General features: G+C 37.3%; 1 protein-coding gene across 3 annotated transcripts in view; it reads right to left on the bottom strand.

Moving 5' to 3' along the window:
- Window positions 1-17,395, bottom strand: part of SUPT3H (SPT3 homolog, SAGA and STAGA complex component) — a 291,877-nt gene that overhangs the window by 76,068 nt on the left and 198,414 nt on the right. For all 3 annotated transcript variants that reach the window (XM_068413559.1, XM_068413627.1, XM_068413717.1), the window contains exons 4-6: window positions 16,085-16,171; window positions 14,778-14,868; window positions 12,991-13,127 (exon numbers count right to left, since the gene is read on the bottom strand). In XM_068413559.1, coding sequence (XP_068269660.1) covers window positions 12,991-13,127; window positions 14,778-14,868; window positions 16,085-16,171 — 315 coding nt within the window. The remainder of the gene's footprint in view (window positions 1-12,990; window positions 13,128-14,777; window positions 14,869-16,084; window positions 16,172-17,395) is intronic.

Below are 17,395 nucleotides of genomic sequence, written 5' to 3'. Positions count from 1 at the left end.
CAAAGAAATTCTAAAAGCTTGCCACTACCTGCATACAAAAGGGAAAAGAGCTACCTCTTAAGTCATAAATCCATAGATTCAGCTGAGAAGAATTTTTTTTTTTTGCTCAAAAAGAAGTCTGTGGCACCCCGCTTGATAAAGATTGTACTGAATTCAAATAAATCCATTTCTAAAATTTATTCTCTATGCAAAATCAGTGTTTTTTCCAGTGACGGTATTATGGAATTGTCTTCCCTGAAAATTTAGTCTAGTTGTGGATGTACTTTGTCAAGCCAAAGCAGCAGCAATGCCTAATTTTTGCCACATTAACGGTAGCTAAATGCAAACCCCAGATTATTAAAGGGGTCAAATGCTGTTCTCAAGAGAATCAGTAAGATTAAACTCTGCATGTTCACTCCATGAGGACTTTATGTGAGGTAGCTATCAGGAAATGAGAACCGTTACTGTTTTTCCTGAGTACCCAAACTAAAATAACCTTTTTGGATTAATTTAATGGAAGTGTGTAACTGTCTAGGTATCCTCAATTTTAATCAAAAGCGGTAGAGAAAAATGGAAGAAAAGAGAGGAAAGAAAAGCTTGAGGGGCAAAACATACGAGTGGAGACATGCTACCTTGTGTAGAGTTAATAAACTATGCCAGCTTATTACCCATGCTGTTCTGTCAGGAACATTGTGGGTCTGTTTTCTAGTGGATTAAGTAAGGATGCATCTCCCTTTTTGCAACATGTAGAGCTTAATTACATTACTTTACCATTTCAACAGACACTAAGATGCTTAAATCTTACTGCTTCTGATTCCATAACTGCAACACATGTGTGAAGCTATCACCGAGTGCAATTTTGCACAGCAGCCAGATCATATTCTTACGGAAGAATACAGCAAGCAACATTATAGATAAAATAAACCACAATGACAGAGACAAAATGAAAGACAGAAAACCCTGTTCCTTGTATACATGAAACGTCTATTCCAGGAAATACCAGCAGTTACAGATTACAGAAAGTGCAGAAGCTGGAAAGTCCAATTATACGCTACCTAGATTTTTAAACAGTTTTTAGAAATTTGAGATGGTTTATCATCTATGTGTTTTATAAAAGCTACCTGCCATTTTAATATCTGAAATGGGAAACTTCAGTGCAGAATCATAGAATGGTAGAATAATTTACACCAGATAAAGTTTGGGACCTTTCCAGAGATCTCTAGTTCAACTCTCTGCTCAAAAGAGGTCCTATTAGATCAAGTGGCTCAGGACCTTGACCAGTCAAGTTTGGAATATCTCCAAAGTTGGAGACTTCCTCAAGCTCTCTGGACAATCAGTTTCAATCTTTGATCAGACTTTTTTTTTTCCTATTATGTATCAATCCAAATTCTGTCCTTTACCACGAACATTCAAGCAGGGTCTGGTTCCATCTCTTCTGTACCCTGCCATTAGTCAGCTGTAGACAGCAATAGTATTTCCCTTTAGCCTCCTCTTTTTCAGCCTGAACAAGCTCTAGTCTTCCAGCCTTTCATCATATGCCAGGTGCTTCAGTCCCCTAAAGTTCTTGATGACCCTCTGCCAGATTTGTTTCAGTTTGTCAAAGTCCCTCTTGTACTTGGTAGCACAAAATGGGACACAGAATCCAGATGCGGTCTCTCAAGTGCCAAACAACAGGGAAGCATTATTTCCCTTGACCTGCTGGCTAACCTCTTGCTAACACAGCCCAGTATGTGGTAGGCCCACAAGCTATACTGTTGCATGGGTTTATTGCATCCCACATTTGCTTTTGTTGAACTTCATGATGTTCCTATCAGCCTGTTTCTCCAGTCTATCAACAAGGTCCTGCTGAATGGCAGGCCTGCTTTCCAGAGATTTGACTGCTCTGGTATCATGACTCAGTATTTATTTGCCATGCTATGAATTACTGCTTTTATTTAATTTATAAGATTCAACAGCTAATCATGGCTGAGTTTAATGCATAAAGAGAAAGAAATGCTTCAAGAAAATGCAGTAGAAGGGGAGGCAACTACCCTGGTTAAGAGATGTCCTATGCTTACTTCAATTCCTGGTATGTTAATTTACATGGAAAGTTGATAAAACTAAAAGTGCATTAACATGCATACTTTGTATTCTTCATTGTACTTGTGTTTAATCTTCCACTCAGTACTAAAATGATATCTCCTCTAAAAATCTGCCATAGGATCTTAATTTAGGGATAGTCTGCACAGCAGGTTACAAGTGTAGTCCTGTCAGAATGAGCTTTGAAATCAAAAATGTTGGTATTTCTAATATACCTCTTAATTCAATAGCAAGCAATGTATTTACTGTTAGATTCTCTTTATGACCTTCACCTTAGACAACAGATCATTTGGCTTTCCTAATGACATCTGAACTCTAGTGTGAATGTAGGTGGGAAGGCTTGGCCCCTGGTGGCTTTGCAAATGGGAATGAAAAATGACAACACTTGTACTTAGTAACTGGGTAATATGTAATCAAATCTTGTGACAGGCTAGCTTTTTCAAAGGAAGATGATGATACATAGATAGTGACTATTGAGAAGTTGTGGATGCCTCCTCCCTTGAAGTGTTCAAGGTCAGGCTGGATGGGGCTTTGAGCAACCTGGTCTAGTGGAAGGTGTCCCTGCCCATGGCAGGGGGTTAGAACTAGATGATCTTTAAGGTCCCTTCCAACCCAAACCATTCTATGATTCTACGAGTCTCGATTTTTTGCTTAAGTGCCTGTGACAAATGTTCACAAAATCCTACCTGAATTCAATGAAATACCACGGGCAATATAGACCAGAAGCTAGCAAAATGACGTCTTTACTTCTGAGGAGAAAAATTGCACTAGTCCTGGCTAATCCTGTGGTCAGAAGGAAAAAAGAAAAACAAAATCCTAAACCGAGAACAAAAGATCAAATATATTTAAGGAGGAACAGAACAAAGCTCCATTTAGCCCAGGCTCCAACAGTAGCTAGTCGTGAATATTTAGGGAATACAAGACAAGCTTATAATAATTATTTTCCTGAATAATCGTACAGCATTTGGTGATCTGTGGCTCGAGCACTTCCTTAACCCAATGCAACATCTTTGTATTCAATAGTCTTCAATAGATTTTTTTCCCCCCATTAAGTTGTGCAGTTCAATAGATCTGAGCTCACTTTGGCTATATTTAGCTGGAGTGCAGCCTGGAAATTACTTTCAGTGCTCCTCTATATTGTCTGTATGCTACAAACTGTGGATGGAGAGGCTATGATGACACACAGCTTGCTCACTCTGCTATCAGAGGGTAAATGTCAATTTGAAAGAAAGGGATTCTTAGTAATTTTGTAGAAGATATTTGCAGGGCTGACCCATGAGCCTGATTAAAACTAGGTTTTGGTTCCTGGCTGAGGCCTAATACTGAGAAAGGCATTGTTATTCCCTTAGTGAATATACAGCGTAAGGAGAGGAAAAAAGGGGCTTCTCTACTATACCTGTCATGTCTAGCAATAGCAGATAAATGAACCTTGAGATAAATTAAGGTGGCACTGCTTTAGGTTGAGAGGCATGCATCAGCCCCCTATGGATGAAGCAGGAAAAAATCCTTTCCTTAATATTGCTTTATGAATGTTCTCATCTATCTGTTAAATCCAGGACCTTGCCTGTTAAATCTCAGAACCCTCTCTTCTGCAGTAGTTGAAACACCACCATCAACTCCCCTTCTATTCCACACAATAGGGAACCTTCCTCTATTGTTTTCATTTGTTAGATCTTATTTTCTTCGACAGAAAGCTTTTTGTGATAGGAATCCTTAAATGGAAGGAGAGAGAAATGCAGGAGTGCACACTGAAGCTTGGTCAAACAGTGGCTGATGACCCAAGGTCACCATGGAGCTTTGCAGGTGGGAGCGAGAGAAGTGGGTGGTTGCGAGGCTTTCTGCCAAAAATATGGGGTCTCTGTGCTGAGGTTTCAGTCTTGCTCTTCATCAGAGTGTCAAAAAATCTCTTCCTTGCAACAGGTGAGAAGAGGGAATGTTATAGAGTAATACCGTGTTTGAAATTTTTACATAATTTTCATTCGTGTTACAAGTCCATGGATTTTTCTTTTGAGTTCCATGAATCATGCGCAAAACAGTCTTGAAAATGGTTTTATGCAAGTGACTAATTCTTTCAGGAAAGCTTGAGATAATAAAACTGTTCTCAGTATAGGCCTGGTTAACATCTTACCTTACAAAAGAAACTGTTGCCATTTTTTCTTCATTCAGAAAGGACTTAAATATTAGGCTAATGGAGCTTAAAAGATTAGTAATTTGCCACATAAAGGTTCAAAGACCTGAAAAAAAAATCAGCTTTTTTGCCTTCAAAGCATCTGAATTGCATCCTTTCTTGCAGAAAAGATTTGCATTAGCGCATCTTTACACAACCTCAGAAATACAAATCATTAGCAGCATTGATTTGTTTAATTACTTTAAAGCATGACAGCAATTTCAATAACCTACTACCAACAGGACCTTTGTCAGACTTCAGGATCATTCCTTCTTCCCAATTCTCCACAGTTTACTTAAACAATAACTGTGTTGTGTATAGTACCAATATATGGTGACTAGTTTATCTAAGCAACAAACATTCAACACAAGATCGCAAATAAACACCGTATTAAAATACACTTCAAAGGAGAATGTTGCTTTAGTCTTACATTTGGCTCCTAATCAAATGCTCTGTGGAAATACTGTTTATATGTATGTGTGTCTACATCTAATTATAGATATAAATAATATATATATAAAGTTTCCTTCCAAAAGTTAAGTTAAAACACAGTTATTTGGGTGTCAAAAATACAAAATACAACAGCCCAGAATCTTCCTCTTCCTCACAGAAAGCAAACAGTGGAAAAAATACTCAAAGAACTGAAAGACAGAAAAGTAAATAACACCTTGGCCTCCCAGTAAAACCAGCTAAATTTGCTGTATGAGCAATGTTCACTAAAACGCTCTAAACCCAACAATATTTTACCACGACTGAAGACCCAAACAAATAGGACAATTTACGTAACCATAGCAATCAACCCCAACGTGAGAAAACCCTAATAATAATCTTAGATTTGGAGCAGCGTAAAAAGTCTGTTGATACTATTGGCTATAACAGGAAACCTTTTCCCCTCGATAGCTTTTTCCCGTTCTGATGAGAAAGACATGATATTTACATACATATAGATAATAACGAAAAACTGTTTCTCTTTATTTTCTGTTTACTTTTAACCAATTCAACCATTACCCAACAGAAACAGTGTTTTCCCAGTATCCCAAACATTCCCAAGCAAAGTGTAATCAGAGAAACCGTTAATACCAGCAGGCTTATTTTTATACCGAATAACGGTTACAAACACTTTGATGCCCAGACAGCTAATTTACAGTTGAGACTCTACTAGTTGTGCTATCTCTGCACTCATCTGGAAACACTGGAGTGACGCAGTGAAATGAATTCCCTCTATATTTGGATTCCTAACGTTGGTAAGGTATGTTTTGCAATATTGAAAAAACATTGCCTAGAGAATAAAGGCTTTTTTCTTCATTGATGTTCTATCTACATTCTTTTTAATCTTCGCATCTATGTATATCAAAAGAAGTAGACAGTATATAGGGAGCTGGTGTCGACCTTTCAGTCTATGAGAGATCATCATTACACTCTTTTTTTCATATCATCAAGGTCCCACTGCATATACAGAACTTCATTCTCCAAAAAGAACCAGCCAAAGGCACCAGAAGTACTTTCCCTAACATCTGATGATCTTCCATTTAGTTGTGATTTAAATGTTGTGAAAAAACAAAAAAGCAAACCAAAAGAATTTTTCTCTCCTAAGAAATTAACGTCCCCCTGGAATTTTCCTCTCTCATTCCTGAGTACAGAAGCAGGCCCAAGTTACTGGGATGTTTAAACTCTCAGGCAGGTATAGTTAAGTGAAATTCAGCCCAACTTGTGGTACCGATGCACTGAGCTCTCAAAGCAGTTTAAGGGGGTGGGAGAAGAAGATCCTGGTTTTTTTTTTCACCACTGTCCCAGGAATCTAGTGTCCTTGGGCAGGAACTTTCCCACTCTTATTTGAGTATGTTACTTAGTAATTATAAGCCCCTTTTCAAATTCAAGACAACCTCCTCCTATTTGGCCTGGACACACAGGTGGGGATGATCACAGAATCACAGAATGGTTGGGGTTGGAAGGGACCTCTGGAGATCATCCAGTCCAACCCCCTGCCATAGCAGGTTCCAGGTGGGTTTTGAATATCTCCAGAGAAGGAGACTCCACAATCTCCCTGGGCAGCCTGTTCCAGGGCTCTGTCACCCTCAAAGTAAAGAGGTTTTTCCTCATATTGAGATGGAACTTTCCATGTTTCAGTTTGTGCCCGTGGCCCCTTGTCCTGTCACTGGGTACCACTGAGAAGAGTCTGGACCCATCCCCTTGACACCCTCCCCTAAGGTATTTGTAAGCGTTGATAAGATCCCCCCCCATTGATAAGATCCCCCCCCCAGTCTTCTCTTCTCCAGGCTAAACAGACCCAGCTCCTCAGTCTCTCCTCATAAGAGATGCTCCAGTCCTCTGATCATCTTTGTAGCCCTCTGCTGGACTCTCTCCAGTAGTTCCTTGTCTTTCTTGAACTGGGGGGACCAGAACTGGACACAGTACTCCAGGTGTGGCCTCACTAGTGCATGATACTGGTTTACACTTAGGGCTGCAATTATTTAGTCCATACAAGAATGTATCATAAAACAAGGCTCTTAATGGCATGGTTTGTCCTTCTGTGTCCCATCACTGGGATCCTTTTACCCATATTTGACAACATCGAGTAAAGAATAAATAACCTTATTTTCTACCCTCTTTTTCAAAACTTAATGTCTTAAAATTTAAGGCTATAACTTGAGTCATCGGTGCAAACGTTGTAATATTAGAAAGCTGCAATTCTATATGTGGACCGATACAATATAAATGGATGATAGATCTGTGAGAGTATTTTTAATTCCCTGCAAGATAAATACATCCAAAGGAGTCTACAGAGCTGTGTAGCTCACTGTAAAGAAGATACAAACATTTGATCAGCTCAACAGCCCTCTAAACTCCACTATTCATACTGTCTGGGTCTCCAGTAATTACAGTGGGAGATGAGACACTTAGCTCACATGCAAAAACCCAAAATAAAAGTAAACATTTTCATCTGCAGCCAAATCTTACCCCAAGATGTATTCTTTAATTGGGCACAGCTGTTAAAATCTAAGAAGGGCTGCGCTTATAAACCATGATTCTAAAAATTAATAAATTATTAGATTTGGGCATGATATCATAAGATAACAGAAGTCATCACTCAACTAAATCCAAAGACTCTGTCCCAAAATAGAGCTTCCGTTGGCATAAATCGAAATCAGTAAGAAAGTTAAAATAATTCCTTCTGAAGAAACAGAAAAATAAGTTTATAATAAAAATTATATAGGGAAAAAAAAGAGAAACAATACATACAGCTCTGAGAAACAATGCCCTGATGCTTAGTAACATAAAACTTGTTAGTTTGTCTTTCGGCATGGAGTTTCTATTAAGTATGTGTTGTCTGTACTACAGCACTAAGCTTTCCATATGGGCTTTAAATCAAATTCCAGCTTGTTATTGATACACCCTGCATGAACAGATCTTAAAGAGTAATGACCCCACACAGCACTTATACTGGCATAATTTTCACCAGTGAAATGAGCATAGTAGTACTAAAAGGCCTCAGAGCTCTTTCTAAATAATTTCCTGCTTATTTTCTTCGTATATCTTTCCAAATTAGTACAATTAATTTGAGTATCGTAGAATGGCTTGGGTTGGAAGGGACCTTAAAGATCACCTAGTTCCAACCCCCCTGCCACAGGCAGGGACACCTTCCACTAGACCAGGTTGCTCCAAGCCCCATCCAACCTGGCCTTGAACACTGCCAGGGAGGGGGCAGCCACAACTTCTCTGGGAAACCTGGGTCAGTGTCTCACCACCCTCACAGGTAAGAATTTCTTCCTAATATCTAAATGAGTACTTCAACATAATCTGAACAGAAGAGCCCATGTTTTGGTTTTTTTTTTCTGAATTATCTCACCAAATTTTAGCTGTCTCAACTGAAAGACGCCAGGTCCCTGCCCTAGCAACAAGGGCAGTGGGCATGAAGCAACCCATGTCCGTGCTCCTGCCCTCTGAGCCTCCTAAAGAGAGTGGCCACATCCAAACCGTGCGCTGGAGAGAGCCCCTGGCCCAGGCCGACTCCCAAACTGTGCCCAGGAATTGTTTGGGACAACGCTACTTGGCTGAGGTCAAAGTGTGACCACAAAAAAGGTTTAATATAGATGATCATATTCCAGTAGGAAGGAATTTTCTTGGTCACTATCTAATTTACTACTATAGACACAACTAAATGCCGGGTCTACCTTTTTTCTATGATTGAAACACAATGGACTTCCAGAGCATGATTTCTTGTACCCCAAGGTGCATTTACCTGTGTTTAGGTGTCTTGTCCAGACACAAATTAATTGCATCTGAACAAAGATAAAATTAAATGTAATTAAACCTCATGAGAAAAAAAGGATATATTCCAAATGCACCTACACTTCATTGCAATCTACTGTATTTTGCACAGGGCCCATTGCATTTCTGTGAGCTTTGTACAGATTTCCCACTCACAGAAGCATACTAACTGGAAAAATCACATCCACAGCGACCTTCCTAGAACCATAATATGTATCTGTAGTTTTTAAACATCTAATGTAATTCATATGACAATACACCTTAAAGAACCACAATCCCTTTCTGTAGGGATGTAACTTAGTTCTACCATTTTGCTGGCATCTGGCCTGTTTTCAAGGTAGTGTATTCTTCTAGGGAAGTTATTTACCCTCCACTGTTTATTCAAACTTGCAATGTACTATGAAAGCATTATGGTAGCTACTGCAACTGAATTATTGCCACATAACATCTGAGTGTTGGAAATACATCCCTAAACTAGCAGTCAGAGCGACAGATGAATGGTGTTTCTCTTAATCCTAGGGGCACAAAACTGAAACAGAGCATTCACAGTGTGATGCTCTATGCATTCCTTTGTATGTCAGCTCAGACTTCTGATGGGAAGACTTCTTCCTGGTGGAGGAGGTATTGGAACTATAAAACAAATAATAAAAAATGGATATTTACAGAATGAGAGAGAAGTCAGCTTTGCAATGACGTTGACTGAAGTTTTAAGATAGCTATACTTGATTTTAATAACAAGACACGGAGAATTTGAGAGTGGTTTTCATACAAAAATTTAGCAGAATTGGAATTACCATTCACAAAATCACAGCAAACCTGCAGCTAGTTTTACTATGAACAGGTCACCTGAGAGGTTGAGAGTAGCAACATAAGAACACAAACACCCAAAACTGCATCTCTACCCAAACTGCAAAATAAGGAAAAACGCAAAGATTTTAAACGAGCGTGCATCTTCTCCCGATACCAATTCAGCCATATCCCACAGGAATCCCAGCTCTCCCCTCTACAAAATTGCAATCCACTTGCAAGGTTTTATTTCTCGTGAATTCTCTCATACAACAGGCAAGAGAAGGGAAACTGAATTCCCGAGCACCACCAGCTCTGGTTATTCCAGAGCCTAACCTGTACAATAAAAAAGGGGTGTTAGGTAGATCACCATTATATGTGTTATGCTCAAGAGATTGTCATCTGTTATGAAGACAACTTCTATGATCTGTATAGCTCTCCTTCACGTGCACAGTCCAGTTACATCTATGAATGAGAATAGTTTATGCCACCTGTAACTGCTCTTACTCTGAGGAGCAGCGTTTCACTGGTGTTTTACTGCTGTCTTAGGAGGGCAAAATACTCACTGTTATGAAGTCAGACAGAGGTGCTATTCCAGTTTTTATTTTGTTTTGCTTTTGCCAATACAGGCACTGTCTGGATTGCCACTATTTATTGATATTCTTGAAGTTTTTATAATAAGCCATCTAATCACAATGTATCGATAACATAATCACATATTATGACAAAGTAATGTGAATTTTGTTCTTAATTTCTGCCCTGTAGTTTAAGAGTCTTCCACTTGCCCTTCCACATTCCCATTATTACTGTTTTAGAGATAGATAGTCTCTTGGCTTCAAATTAAAACCACAGGATACATCAATAAGTTCTATATACAACCCTAGAAGAATGTCCTTTCTTTTTAATATGACGAAGCTAGTGGGTGTTTTTTAATCGAAAGTGTAGAATTGTTTGATCTCCTTTAGTAATGTTTGAAAGTGGCTTGGAGTTTTGCTTACTCCTCTGTGGTACAAATACGGAATAGACCTCACAGAACAGCAAGCGATCTCATGAAGTTTTAGCTCAAATTTTATAAAATGTTTTAAAAAAATGAGTAGAAACAATATTTGCTTTTTGTATCATAACTGAAACCATACTGCTAAACAACCATATCCTGTTTAGCCCATAAGGACATCAGAAATATATGTTTATCATCTGCTCTGGACAACTTTGCATGATTTTGGCCCCAGGCAAGGTGGAACTGAAATTATTTACAGTTGTCCAGACCAAGATAACCACACATTTCTGAGGTAATTGATACCTAAAAGGAACACTGCCTTTAGATCGCAGTTCATGATTTAAGTATACTAATTCCTTAAAGAACGCTGTTAGAATTTTTGAAGTGTCTATTGGATTTCCCCCAAAACTTAGCACGGATTAAACAATCTCCTGCACAAAGAAAATGTGATACACGAGATTAGCCCATCCACTAACAACTCTTCCTTTAAGAATGGATCACATTTCTTACTATCTTTGATTCCTTTCCACCCACCTCAAAGGGACAACAGAATCCCAACAAAACAAAGCCAAAAATATGTTAAACGTTTTGGATAGCATGACTCAAGCAAGTTTTCATGTTTTGTCATTAGTTTTAAGAACTAATAAGAAAGAAAATACATAGTACTGACTTCATACCTGTATATAATTAATAGATCTATTCTAAAATAAGTAGATCTTCATTTTTCTTTTTTTTTTTTTTTTGCATGGAAATAGATCAAGAGTTCACAAAATGTAATAAAGTAGAGCAATAGAGAGTAGAATTACTTTATATATATATATATATACACACACACTACAGTTCATGAATTACAGTCTAGTGAGAAAAACCAAAACATATAGTCAGATGAAAGATAAATATTTGATTACAGGAATACATTCCTTGACAGAAAAACATAGAGTAAGATTTGTCCTTGTCTGGGACAGGGAACTTCATACTTCCAGCAACTTGTGTAGCTTTTAAGACCAAAAAAATATTATAATGGAATGACAAAAGAGAATGTAAAATCAAGCACATAACCCATTCATTCAGAACAGTGCTGTTATGTATTTTTGTGCATACAAGTTCAAAGGATTCGCTTGCCTTTATGCAAAACATAACATTTCACATAAATAAATAAGAAAGCAAAGAAAAGAAAAGAAACCATCAGTTTCCAAAACACAAACAGTGGTTGGGAACAACTGTTCTATGACACTGATTCTCAGCTGGGGAGAAATGGGACTTGTTCCTAGCCAATTTCTTAGAGAGAAGGGATTCTTGATTAGGTTTTGATTTTTCTCCATTACAGGGGAGAAGGAAGGGGAAACAAGACTGGGAAAGTCCCGGTTCTGAAAGGGGCTCCATTAAGAAGAAAAAATGAGAATTACAACTAGAGCCAGATAAAAATTTCATAATTTCTTAGAAATTTCCATGAAATCCTGAAAGTGAAATGAGGCCCTAATAGTCAAATATTAAATACATAAATATTACTGAATGCATCACCTACCTCAGCACAGAAAAGAAAATCAAACCAAAGTACCAGCTTCTACCACTGAAAGGGTATAAAAAGCACTCTCAAAATAGCAAGTTTCCAACTGCCACATATACTACACTATTGAATAAAAAGGATGGAAATTGGCTCAAACACTGGTGTGGAATTGTGAGCGTGCTCCTGACACAATTTTGCCCTTGACATCTATTTTCCCACACAAAGACATGAGGAGGAATTGGGCACGAACAGGGGCCACGGACTGTTCTCTCTGTGTTTACTATGGACAGGGCTACCGAAAAGACAGGGTAGTCCTGTTCACCTACAGAAAACGTAGCCATAGGGACCCAAGCCAGGCCATGTTGCCTGCCTCCAGGGCCAGAGAACTGGCCCTGGCCTAATTTATTAATCAGTACAGATACAGCCTTTAGTTCTTATAAATACTTCAGAGTAAATGACATTCAAGAAGATGTTCTACTGATAGAGGGGACGTAGGGTTGATAAGATCTATAAGGCGTACTTGCTATGATGTAGTATCTTGTGCCAGTATAGCTAAACATCAGTGAAACTGAGTAAAACTGGTATCAAAACCGACTGGTATCAAAACCATCATTCCACAGACTTCCATGCTAACACACCTATACTGCTTCCTGATCCCACCTAGCTTTTTGAGAGTGATATGACTGCATTCTGTAATGTAGACACTATTTTTTATTAGCACATAGATCAAAAAATAGGACTTGAAAACAGAATGGAGGGAAGAGCATACACTAAAGCACGTTTGCACATAGTATTTTCATTTTATCTGTAAGTTGTGTTATATGAAAAGAGTCCTCAAATGCTATTGAAACACAATTTTCTAATGAGAGAAATAATGAAAAAAAAAGATTGTGAAAAATGCGTGTGAAATATTTATAAATAGAATCTGCTTTCTACAGGAAGGAAATACAAATACACAGCAGACAGAAAGATCCATAACTACTCTTTCGTAATCTTCCTTCTCAGCATGCTTGCTTAGATATCAGGAAACATTTGAGGGAATAGGAAAAATATGGAAATAGGATTCCTTTAGACCATCTGGACAAAGGAAAAAACATGTAACAATGATATAATATGCAGCATGAAAAAGGCATTGGACCAGCATGATGTATGAAGTATTTCAGTTTTCTCTGCTGGAGCTGGGTATCAGTGAAAGAAAAGAATTACCTCCATCCGCTCTTGCTTGACATCATCAATCTCATCATCTTCAAACATGGCTAAGAGTTCTCCAGTCTGGTCAATGGAGTTGAGAAAGTCTTGAGCAAGCTTCTGCCGTTTGTTGGTGTTATTATTGTTGAATTTATCTTCAAAAAGGTAAGCAAAGAACAACAAAATGAAGTTATTTGGCTTTTCCAATCATCAACCGATCATTGGAAACATCCCCAGCAGGGATGTAGAAAAAGCCTGTTCTTACTGCTCTCCTCATACAAGTTGTGCTACCTGACCAAAGTGATGTCACTGCTGTGATGCAGCAACACTGTAGTAAAAAAATCACCTTTAGTGTTTTCTAGTATAATCTAGTGTTTTTTAGTAATCTAGAGAAACCTAACCTACTGTTCACACATCATTATTTCTCACTGAAGGATCCACAGAGGACAGAGCTGTAGAAGAAACCACCCTTCTTTGGTTGTACAAATACCTCACTGGTACAATAGAATATATAGAGGAAATGCTCTTTCCTGAAAGCACGCAGAACATCCTCGTTACCTACAGCCTAAAAGCAAACCATAACACAAATGCTAAGATGCAGCTCCACAGGTGATGGACCATTGCTCTACAGTAAAACCTGGAGAACCCTGGCAAGGTGATCTCTGTTGTTCTAAACAGAATAGCAGCTATAAAGACATTAGCTTCACAAAACAAAATTAGTGGCTTCAATTACCAAAGCCTGCCAGAAAATGCAATCTATAAATCCCAGATGTGTTTAGGAAGCATTTCATGAGCGTCTAAATGGCTTATGAAAATTGTTTACTTGTTTTAAATAGTGACACAGACTTAAGTATGAAAAAATCAAAGCTGTCAGGTAGGAAGATTTCTTGCACAAAACAATATACTTTAACGTGAAAATAAAATGCCACAGGCAAATTAAATCTCAAAGGAGCTGACAAAAACTTATCCACAGATTGACTAAGTCAAAGCAAGAAGTACAATGTTTACCTAACGTCAGTGTGGATGCTCAGAGGAACCAAACACAAGGAACTCATTGTAAGGGAAAAAAGAATAAAAATAAAGGGCTCTGAGAAAGGAAGTAAGTTAAATACAAAAAGTTGTGTATGGACATTGCTAGATGTTATAAAAGTACGGCAAGCTGTAAGTTTTACCTTTTTATAAAGGAAATGTTAATTCTTCCATTAATATAAATTAACAAAATTTTATACCAGCAAATTATATGGCATAAATTAATACATTTATAATTCAAAGAGCTTTTCCTTTAAATATCTTGGTTATAAAATGTGTGGCTTGCTCATGGAATGGGGAAACAAAGGTGCTTCCCATTCTTTAAGTTACGGATTCAAAGTATAAAATGTTAAACAACACTGAAACCAAGCCCAGGTCACATATTAGTATTCAATGACTTCAGAATACAGGATTTTTTTTGTAAAACATGTCAAACCCCTTTGATAATGATTTAACAAATGTCCATTCAATGGCACACGGTAGCTGCCGCATTTAAATTACATATGCTGAAATCAATTAGCCCTTTAATCAGCATGCATTTTTTACTTCAACAGAGTTCTGACATTAAGCAGTTGTACTTATCATTTGGATGGTAGATGCAAATACTTCCTTTTGAAGTATTTCAAATGGAAAAGCAGAGATTTTAAACCAAATTACTCTGAAGACAATATTTTTGTCTCTTTAACTACTAAGCAAGACATAAATACTTTGCATTGAGCTGTTCAGCACATTTATAAAATATCAAGTCTCCCCCAAACTAAGTACTTTTTTTCTACCTTCAAGAAGGTCGTCTTCTTCTATTCCTTTGACAATTTTAGATTTGTAGTCTCGAAAAAACATGTATTTAAGTAGCCTTCTAAGCTTCTTCTAAGAGAAAAAAAACATTTATATTAATTAGTATAATATAGAGTTATTTTTATCTAGACTAACTTTGTAACACAAACATACAAATGTGTAATACATTACTCAGTAAATATATTTTTTATATGTTCATAATTTTTGATTCTGCAGAAAATCCATACATTTAAAGTACATCAAGGTCAGCAGCAATTCCACATTAAATATTATTTATTTGAGCTCCTTGGTACTTTGCTTGCCAACTGTGAGACAGAAATGGGTTTGACTTTCAGAAAGCAGAAATTCAGAAAGCAGAAATTCAGAAATCAGACTTCTTTGGGGCATTCCAAAATCTTTGCTTAGTTTGGAAATTCAAACCTAAAAATGCATATTTTCATGAACTTTGACATTCATATTGACCACTGTTTTCAGTATAGCCTTATGCATCGTATCAGATAAAGAAACTGAAATTGGTTTTCACAGTTTAGTGTTTTTTAATTTTGATATGGTTTTGGTCATTTGGTTTCACCTATCAAATGAGGAAAGAAAAACAAAGGGGAGAGAAAAGGGGGCGGCAAAGGGGGGAACTAAGGAAGAAAAGGAGATAAAGGAAAAATGAATAATGTTGATAAAAATAGTTGATAATTTTTTCATTATTTTGAAATTTGAAGAAAGCAAATTAATTTAATCTTCATACGGAAAATTGGGCTTTTTAAATTATTGACCTGTTCTACTTATTATCCAGAGAAAGCAAGACTGTCCCTAAATTTTGAGATTTTAGTGAGATAAAGTACAGGGAAAGTATTATGAAGGAAAAAGCAAGACAGGATTTACTGACAGCCTAGATGACAAAAATGTAATGGTCGCACTGTCAAATGTCACATCTACACCCTGCGTAACTAGGAGGAAATTAGAATGATTGATTTTTAAGAAAAGGGATATAAAGGATGAGGATCAATATTTATACCTTTATTAAGAAACTGTTTTGAGCTCTAAGGTATGGTACCCACCCTAGAGCTAGTAAAAAAATCTATTCACAATTGAAGTTACTGGAAAAAATTAGAATTAATTAAAAAGTTATACAATTATTGTACTGTGCACAATACAATACAATTGCAGAGCCGCTATACTTTTAACTAAAGCTATTCATGATGATGGACTCCTTTCACATAGGTTAAGCAAACACTTTAAAACACGATAAGCAGCTTACTATGTAAAGTAAGAAAATTCTGTTTTATTACCGTACCTTATCTTTGCGCATTAAGAACAGAAGATCTTCCGCAGAGATGACTCGAGCTCCTCTCAGCTGAGAAACCTCAGCTGCTTGCTGCAACTAAAATAAATTAATAAATTAGGAGGACCATTTCTGTGTTAAAAAACTTATTCACTAGGGTTTGTTTTAAATAAGTTCAGATAGTATTTTGCATGGTAGTGCATAGCAAAATACAAGATATGCACTAAAACACAAGCGGGACTCTCAAAGGTGTCACTCACTTGGCTCTTGTTAGCCAAGAAGTGAATAACAATCTTACGAAAAGACTGAAAGACTTTTGACAAATCTCAAGCAAAAGCTTTTTTGTTTATATTTAAAATGATTGCTTTTAAAAAGCGCTACATCCTTTTTTTTTTTCTTTCCTTGCACCACATTAGCCCAGAAAATGAACATATAATTCTCTTAGGCAATGTAAAAATGCCAAATTCTTGCCATAGCACTTTATCTGCAACTGTGGACGGGTGGCTGATCCCTCCCAAAATTTTTTAGAATAACAAATACTAATTTTAAACAGCTTACCTAAGTATTTTTTGAAAGAAACTCTACCCCTACTTGACTTATCATTAGCACAAACCAGATTCACATGAAGAACTTTTTTAGGCGTACTCTTATTTCATTTGAGAGAAAGAAAATGGATTGACTGGAAACACCGACTCTATTAATAAAGTAATTGGAAAAATCTTATTGAGCAGATCAGGTCATTCAGATAGGAAAAAGATCGAGATGAGATTGCGCAATGAATGCCACAAAAATTGATAAGACGTGGCCAAAGGAGTGTGAAGCAAAGTACTGTCCTCATCTCCATCACAACAGGCCCAAAGCTCCTCAAATTATGCTGTAAAGAGCAAAAATGTCTTCGTAAAGGACTAAGCATATCAGCCTTGGATCCACCTTCAGTAGGTGCAGGAAATCAGTCTAGTTTATACACAAATAGATCATACCAAAACCAGTAAAGATTAGAAACCAAACTTGACAAGCTGATGCTTATCAAACTACGGGGCTAAGTAGGTTCAACTAAAATGCACAAGAGAAGTCTATGGGATTTGCTCCTTTTACCTCACTAGCCTTTGGTTGTGGCTTAAGATGATGCTGTAGAGCAGGTGGGCCAGAAAGGATGCTTCACAGCATGGAATACCCTTTATCCTCTAAATTCAAAAATATTGTCCAAAAGGCAAGATTTGATCATAATTTCTTTGCTCTCATCCTCGTTAACCATCTGATGGATGAACTGACAGTGCACACAGTACTAAAACTATTAAAAGAAGAGACAGCTTAAAAAATTCT

The sequence above is a fragment of the Nyctibius grandis genome, chromosome 1, assembly GCF_013368605.1.
Source record: "Nyctibius grandis isolate bNycGra1 chromosome 1, bNycGra1.pri, whole genome shotgun sequence".
NCBI lineage: Eukaryota > Metazoa > Chordata > Aves > Nyctibiiformes > Nyctibiidae > Nyctibius > Nyctibius grandis.
This window is presented reverse-complemented; position numbering and strand designations above follow the sequence as displayed.